The sequence below is a fragment of the Vicugna pacos genome, chromosome 7 (assembly GCF_048564905.1).
Source record: "Vicugna pacos chromosome 7, VicPac4, whole genome shotgun sequence".
Taxonomy (NCBI): domain Eukaryota; kingdom Metazoa; phylum Chordata; class Mammalia; order Artiodactyla; family Camelidae; genus Vicugna; species Vicugna pacos.
Genome location: NC_132993.1, coordinates 19,848,133 through 19,856,655, shown reverse-complemented (window position 1 = coordinate 19,856,655; position 8,523 = coordinate 19,848,133). Strand labels below are relative to the sequence as shown.

Genomic DNA, 8,523 nt, shown 5'->3' with positions numbered 1-8,523 from the left:
TTATCATACTCTGCCTGCATTTCCTTTCTATTACTTTAGTCTAGCTTTTCTAGAGATTTGTGCTTATGCTGGAAATTGAATCTTATATACAAATTCTAATCTCTTATATTCCCATAATACCAGGTACATAGAAGGTACTCAATAATATTGGTACAGAGTACTTAAAGGTGGGGGCATTGATAGCTGAAGGAGAGATTTGAGTGTTTCAGGCCAAAGAGACATCTTAAAAGAACGAGCTAAGAGTAGCATGCAAATTACTCATCCTGATGGGGCTGCAAACTGTAACTCCTACAGTGAGATAACGGGATGGTAGCAGGGTGTGAGAGGCCCATGCACATCCTTTTCTATCAAATTTTGCAACAAAATTAAGGGAGAACATGATAGAAGTTTCTTACCTGCCAGATAGAGGGAATGGGAATTTTTATTCTCAGGTACTTTGTCTGACCTCTCGCAGGGCTGCATGCCCAGAAATGTGATGATGTTGTTGACAGCTTCTGTGTTGAGAAGATAGATGCAACAGTATCAGAAAAGGTCAGTGTAGGGACCTGCCTCTGCACTGGTGTGTGCTGGGGGTGGGGGTGCAGTGGTCGGGGCTGGTGCCAGTACATGGAGGGAGGCTGCAGGACTGGAAACTGGTTGACTCAGGTGATAGATAGGGTTCTGGCCTTTTAAGTGAAACAGTTTATGAAGTATTTAAAGAAAAGGGAGTCCTTCTGGAATAACAGAGATGCCTATCAGGTGTTAGACTGCTATCAGGCAATATACATGGGTAGAGCAAGCTTGTTCTTACCTTCAAGAGTTTTAGTAGAACTGAGGGCAAAGGTCTCCTCTTTCTCAAAGGTGTCTCCTATCTCTTCCCAGGCAGCAGCGAAGTTAGGCTTCATTACCTTCTGAATGTGGTCAGACACAGTCACTTCAAGATCTTCTAGCTGGTGGGTGATAAGCAGGGGTCAGAAAATGAAAGTCCTCTTAGTACAGAGCAAAGATGGAAGAGACTAGTTAATCTGGTTTTATCATGCTGTGTTAATAGTCTTTGCAGGAGCCTAGAAAAACTCTACTACCAAACTAGTTTTAAGTTCTGTAGCCTGGATAAATCTAATAGTGTAGGCCCTCGCAAAGGAGAGCAAGAAAGCAGGCCATCTGGCAAGAGCCATATTCAGATCAACATCTGTAGACTGAGGGTTCAGAGCAGTCAGGCTGCCACAAGTAACCACCGAGTTCAGGCCCTACAAGGCCTTCTGAACTCCGCATTCACTAAAAGGTTGACTTTTTAAAAAACTTTTCCCTGCATTGTAATGTGAAGGCTTTTCAGTCCACAATGTGGTTCTATTATAAGCAAACTAAAAGCTGCTGCACAAAAACAAACTCCCCCCAAAACCAAAGAAGTCAGTAGTTTAAATAAAACTGATCTCAGTGAAAATTTCAATGAAAATGTAATTATTTTCATGTCTTAATTATCCCTATTATAAAGACAATAAAGAGTGGGTTTTGTTTTAATCAGTCATGAAGTGGTAAATCCCAATTCTCTGTGGCATGATGCACTCCCACTACAGAGGAGGAGTAGCCCAGGTCCTCCTCAGCTGTAATCTGTTTGAAAAGAATAAAATCCCATAAGTTGATGTCATATGTTCCTAGAAAAATATTCTCTCCAGGCAGAAGTCCCTCCGTGGTTCACGGGGTCCAAGTGAGTCTCTGTGCAGGGGAGACTCACCACGTACTCATCATCATACCCCTCCTCCACTGGAACCCCCGTGTCAGGGTCACAGTCCCGGACGGTGAACTTCATGGTGCAGCTAAAGGTGCCTGCAACTGGAGGAAAAAGAACAGGTGAGCCTATGTCAGTGGGCAGCGCAAGCACAGTCCCCATCAGTGGCTTAGGAAGCACCACCTGCCCTGGGCTCTGTTCTGTACTGTCCAGTGAAACGTGCAGGCTGCTTCCAGGGCTGTAGTTCTTACAAGCAGCCTGGAGGCTGGACTTGCCCCGCCGTGGGTGTGAGTGGTATGGAGAAGACCACATGGGCACGGCTCCATTTTCCTATTCAGATATAGAAAGCAGGGGGTATAGCTCAGCGGTAGAGCACCTGACTGCAGGTAAGGACGGCAGTAGGGGAGATACTTTTAAAGGGGCTTTTGGCCATGCCTGTCGAAACGTAAGAACAACTACTTTGGGAGCCGATAAACAAAGCATAAAATGTGGATGGTCAAAAGCACACATCATTAAATTAGTACTGGCCAAGTCCACTGGAGTCTCAGTATGTTTAGAGGTACTGTCCTTGATATCTGTAGATTGTGGACAGACAGTGGGTTCATAAGTCACCAGAATGAACTGGCTTCATGACAGCTTTCAACCTACAGTGAGTAGGTCAGTCAGTAATGAAGTTCTAATGTTGGTAAAATGAGTGTCTTACAGTGGAAAAGCAAGTGGGCAATTATATGTTTTCAGATAATGGGTGGAAATGATCAGAAATGAAGGAATATGAAGTCTTCATGAAGAAGGTAGGAGTTTCTGAACTGTCTGAAGGAGAGGATTTATTAATCATGGATAAAGAAAAGGCATTTAGAATCTAGGGTCTAATCCATGGTCTGGAAAAGGCTTATAAGTAGGTTTTACATACACACACACACACACACACACACACACACACACACACTAGAAATCGGGAAGTTGGAAAGTTATTTAGGGGACAGGCAGGAACAAGAGAGAATAAACTCAAATGTAAAGACCATATATGACAGGCTGGCTAGTGAGACTTTTATTTGCTCAGTCTTAATTTAAACTCACTCCCTTCATCCAAAATGTGGAAAAAGTCAATATGTTTACAGTAAAAGGTGTAAACGAATGTGCCAGACCCTTAGATAAAAAGATGACTGAGACATGAGCTCCTTCCTCACGAGCCCATTGTCTAGGAATTGGATAAGATCTACCTAGATACACCTATGACATTACAATTCAGTGTCACAGGTTCTCTAATATAAGGTTTAATGGAGTGCTGCATGGGAGTGCAGGATTAACAGCCTGGGAAAAGTTTAAAAAATTTGTAAGGATATACACACAGTTTAACTGGATTTCAAAAGATGCAAAGGGGCTTTGGCAAGCAGAGGAAGGTACACAAGCTAAAAGAAAGGCCAGAAAGGCCATGGTGTAATTGGAAACAGCAAGAGAGATGCTAATACACAGGTGCTAAGAAGAAAATTTGTTTAGGAACAAATCTGAAATATCTTATATTTCAGATGAAGGAGACTAGATATTTTCCAGCAGGCTCTAATGAGCTGAGGCATTCGAGAGACTGAAATGTTATGGATAATTAAAGCCACTGGTAGGAATCCTATGAAGAATAGATCTGAATTCAGAGAGCAAGTAAATTTAATAGATGTTAGTAGTGGGTTGACCCCTGTATATAGGAAAGAGTGTACCTATTGAGACCACAGAATCTTTTAATACAGTAGGGGACTGATGAAAGAATGCCCTTTGTTAAGGTAGGGTGTTCTGCAGGAGGAAGGAGGAAGAATAAAAGAAGTAGAAATAAACACAAACCTAGAATGGGTCAGTTGAGGTGTTTAAAAAAATTAAAGGAGCAAATTGGGATTGTGGTATAGACAAAGGTCATGATCAAATTAAAAACAGAGAGGCAGGATAGATGTTGAGTAACAGATAGTGATATGAACCCTAGTTTCGTTCATGGAGGCCGCAGGCAAATGAGGAAGAGGAAAAGGGGGAGACAATCAGGAACAATGGTAGATCACAGACTGGGCAAACTGGATTTTACGTGTAAGTAAAGACAGAAGACATGTATCTAAGTGATAAGGAGAAATGGATTAAGGAAGCAAATAGGAATGGTATTAATACAAATAATGTTCCTGGAACAAATGGTTTGGTTAATACAGTGAGGTTACAGGGAATCTAAGGTGAACTCCCTTAAAAACCTTTGGGAGCAGTGTCACTGTTGTGAGAAAGGATGAGTAACGCTGGGTGATGAGGAGGGGGGTGAGAGAGCCTTTCCATGCCAACATAACAATGCTGAGTCCACTGCCATATTTAAAGATGAAAGCTTCATGAGCAAAGCAAGGCAGAAAATCAGAGGGAGTAAGAGGAGAATACCCTGCAGATGTACATTAAAATTGTTCTCAGAAATGAGGCTTATTTTGTAAGGATTGACTGAAAATAAGAGACAACTACTGAGGAGACTTGTGTGAAGAAAAACTTAGAAATGCAGAATCAGCACGGGAACCCTGGTGGGAGTTGCCAGGTCTCAACCACTGGAGGGAATCAGAGAAAAGATGGATGCTAAGAAAGGAAGGAGCCGTGTGAATTAGGCTGGGGTGCAGGGCATGCAGTGTGGCATATGGCATCACGGGACTAAATAAATGGGGTCATGAGGAGATCCCAGAATGCTTTGTTGGAATGACAGTTACAGAAAAGGATGTGGTCACTAGGGCAAAAGAGGGCAGGAGGGATGGACCTGAAACACAGGCCAGCCGCAGCAATCCACACAGGTCTGGACTGAGCCGAGAAGGAACGGATGCAGGAAAGTGTGCAGGAAATCAAGGCAGATGAAAGCAAGTCGAGCAGTGGGTGCCCCAAATGAGGACTACATGCCTGTCAGGAAAACGCTACCTATGTGGCAGGAGGGATGCTAGAGGTAAGGTTTTTCTCAAGGATAAATATGGGAGGAAATGAAGAAAGGTATAGAAAAATAAGGTTAAAGTTGCCCTCAGATGGTAAGGAGCGGGTAAGGAATAACAGACATCAGCTGGAAGAACAAGACAGCATTCTTGGGCCGAAAGTCACAAGGGAATAAGAAAGAAAAGAGACTAGAAGCAAAGAAAGGAAATGCTATACAGAGTGGCGAGCATTTGAGGCAGAGCAGGTGTGGAATTAGGATCTTGAATGGGGAATCCTGGCAGAGCTCAAAACAGGTCTAATTGGTCACATTTTGGATGTAGAGACTGTACTGCAATGAGGATTATACAGAGAGTGAGGAGTGAGGACCTGAGTAGTAGATTAGCTCCTGAAGCACCAATTTGGAGGGAAATTGTTAAAGGACTCGGGTAACAGAAAAGTTTCAAAGAAGCTGCTTATGATGAATGCTGAGAAGAACCTATTGCTGGCAACTTTACAGAGATGAGGTTCCTTACTAGAGGGTGAGAACAGGTGTTTGTCCAGAGAAGAGATGACTGTAGTAGATGAGGAATGGGTGAAGATTCTGAGGCAATCCATCTGAAGAGAGGTAATCTGCATCCATTCCTTCTGTAGAGAGATGGTAAGTGAAAGGGTGACGGGCAGGTAAGAGATGGTAGGTAGATGGCTGCATAGTGCGCCATTACAACTGGTTGTTCTTAGAAGTGACCCTGCCATGGCTAAAAGTGACAGACATTTCCTAGGGAGACTTGTATGACAATATCATGGAGGAAGAGAGAAGGAAGATGGAGGCTGGAAGCTGAAAACAGAGGGAAGACACGGGATCTGAGCGGGGGTGTCGCCTATACGGTGTGAGTAGGGAAGGGCGTTAAAGGGGGCCAGAATGAGGAACACTGGAAAATGGCAGGGCTGCATATGAAGTAGAGAGGTGTGAGCTAAGCTAGATTACAACCAAAGAAGGAGAGAGAATGAGGTAGAAGTGGCTACTAAGGCTGGTATTAACGAGGGAGTCCCTCACTGACTGGGGACCTTTGCTTGAATGGTATTTGAAGCAACAAGTGTGACCAGTGGAGTGAAATGTTCGATTCTAAATGGGATGTATCCAAGCCACAGCCAGTGGAAGGAATCCCATGAAAGTCGGCACCGAACTGAGAGGGCAAATGTATTCAGAATAGTGTGGAGGAAACAAGGAAAATGAAAGAAAACAGTACTCAGTCCATGAGAAATGATATAAAGATGGCAGCTGAAAAGCCGAGTAACTGTGTAGGTAGCACAGGTGTTTCTCTAGGGTCAGTCAAGGAAAGGGTGGAAGAGCCTACAGAAGAGATGGGGTCCTTTGAAGCTGGCAGGTACTGGCAGGAGGGATACGGCACCGTACTTGTACCAAAGGTCATGATTAGATAAGGAAGGAGAGAGACTGGATGCTCTGTAAAGGGAGCACCATACAAAGAGGTGCAGAGAGCAGGTGGAGTGGCACGGGCAGACAAGACGAGGGAGAGAGCTTCCCATGGGGGAGGTTTTACGATGGGTCGGCTTGGTCAAATGATGGCTTGTAATACCAGACTGTGAAAAGCAGTACATATGGTGGAAGAATAGGGTCTGAACAATATGGGAAGTTTTGGTGGGAAGTTTTAGGTAGGAGGGTTAGAAGGAGATGGATTAAGATATGAACCCTGATGTAAAAACACACCAGCAACCTTAGAGACACGAGGATAAAATCTCTTGAGTCATTTGTCTGTAGCATGGATGACTAATCCTGGGAGATGACTGGCTAAGGATCTCGTAAGCTCCAGAGTAAAACTTCTGTTATTTCCATGTACAGATGGTAGATGAAATTATACTATATGTAACTAATTATGTGGGAGGGCAAACCACCAAAGGGAGATACAAATGCGTATCATGCAAATGCCACATTAAAGTTATTCTTATTTACTCTGTCATGTGAAGATTCTCTGAAAGTCCGAGACAGCTACTGGGGAGAGAACCTGGCTAGGGAGTGCCGCTCTGGAGGAGACTGAATCCACCCGAATGAATATAGATGGTAGCAAAAAGAAGAGGAACTGAAGATATAAGGTAGTATATTTCTTTAGGGCAAGACAGGTAACAAGGGAAAAGGAATGGGAGAGTAACATTACAGGTGCCCCCAGATTAAAGAAGGTCATCCGAAGAATGACAGGTATTGACTGGAGGGAGCAGATCCCATATTTGGGCCAAAAGACACAGAAGAAGTGGGGCTAAAGCTAAGAGGAGTGTTGCAGAGACTGGAGAGCGATTCTGAGTAGGTGGCCTGGTACTAAGAAAAACTCCATGCACCATGCAGAATCCCAGTATGAAGAATCCCGTCAGATGTGAACATGGGCCTAGCTGGTCCGTATGTGGGGTATAAGCTGGACTGCAATGACTAGTGGACAAAATGGGAGAGAAATAAAGGTCTGAAAAGAAGCAAACTTGCTCTTGAAGCCCTGGTGGGAAATTTTTAATTAAAGGGCTTGTTGAAGGGAAAGTTTAGAGCAGTGCTTCTTAAAATGTGTTCTGTTAGCACTGTCTAGGAATATTTAGCAATATAAATTCTTTGGCCCCACCAGTCCTACTGAATCAGAAATCTGGGGTGGGGCCCAGCAGTGTGTATTTTAACAAACTGCAGTTTGAGAGCCACTGCTTTAGATGAAGGCAGATTAAAAGTAATTCTGATAAAAAAAATCTTTGCTAGCAAGCTGTCATATTAGGATTAGCTGAAAATTACAGAAGCAACTGAGGAGACTTGTAAGAGAGGATAGTTGATAAGGAGAGAATGGAGAGTGAAAAGGGGAAAAGGGCCAGATGAATCAGGCCGGGGCGGGGGTGGGGGGACCTGCAGGAGAGTAACGTGGCCGCTAGTGGGGGCATCAGATAGCGCTAGAGTGACAACTGTCGGGACACGGGAGGGTGGGAACTTTAACAGTGATTTTATGTTAATCCAGATCACAGCCACTCAGAGAGAGGGAGCAAGGAGGGAATGTGGCTAAATAAGAGCTGAGGTTATGAGGGGGAACTGTTCAGGAAGCTGTGTGGAGAGGCTAACATGGGAAGGAGCTATAATCCAGTCCACAGAGTCTGATCAGTGAACACTGAATATGAGGAATCCGTTTATCTAGAAAGAGCACCGTATTAGGAGTGATGTGTATGTGCGTAGTCTCTGAATGAAGGAGCGGTGCTGAACAGAAGGTAGTTTTCTAAGGCAAAATAAAAAAGGAGTAAAATAGCAAAAGTAAAATTGCCGCCAGATGACAAGGTATCACTTAATATTGACACAGAAATGGTCACTGATACTAATGGGAAGCATACGGCACCAGGCCTGGGGAAGACCTTGATGAGAAAGGGAGAAGACAGGTTAGAAACAATCTAATGGGAAGACTTGTCTAAAGAGTAGAAAATTGGTGTTGAGTGAGGAAGAGAATGGGGATAAGGAGAGGAGGAAACCTCAAAAAGACTCTGCATTCATCACTATGAAAGGTTAAGATACATGGGGGAATTCTCCAGAGGGAAATTGGAAAGAAAGTCCTATAAGAGGGATGTTAAAGATAGATTCAGAAATTAAGGAAATATATTAGGATTTGCAGAAAGTGAGAGAAGCAGCTGAGGAGACTGGTATGAAAAAAATAGCAAAGAAGGAAAGAGCAAAAGATGGAGGCTGGAAGCTAAATAAGGAAAAAGTTTGTGAGTGAGGCTAAGGGTACAGAACATGCAGTGTAGAAAAATAAACCTGGAAGGGCATTAAAGAGGGCTAAATGGGAACATTAGGAAATGGGAGTTGGATATTTGTCAGAGTTATGCATTAAGATGGAGAGAAAGTAAGGTAAAAATGTAGCAAAGTAAGAATTGGAGTATGAGGTTTTGCTGTCCAG

At 43.5% G+C, this 8,523-nt stretch overlaps 1 protein-coding gene across 1 annotated transcript in view; it reads right to left on the bottom strand.

The window, feature by feature from the left end:
• Nucleotides 1–8,523, bottom strand: part of COPG2 (COPI coat complex subunit gamma 2) — a 243,733-nt gene that overhangs the window by 621 nt on the left and 234,589 nt on the right. The window contains exons 21-23 of the mRNA XM_072964470.1: nt 1,712–1,809; nt 791–929; nt 396–494 (exon numbers count right to left, since the gene is read on the bottom strand). Of these exons, the coding sequence (XP_072820571.1) occupies nt 396–494; nt 791–929; nt 1,712–1,809 (336 nt within the window). The remainder of the gene's footprint in view (nt 1–395; nt 495–790; nt 930–1,711; nt 1,810–8,523) is intronic.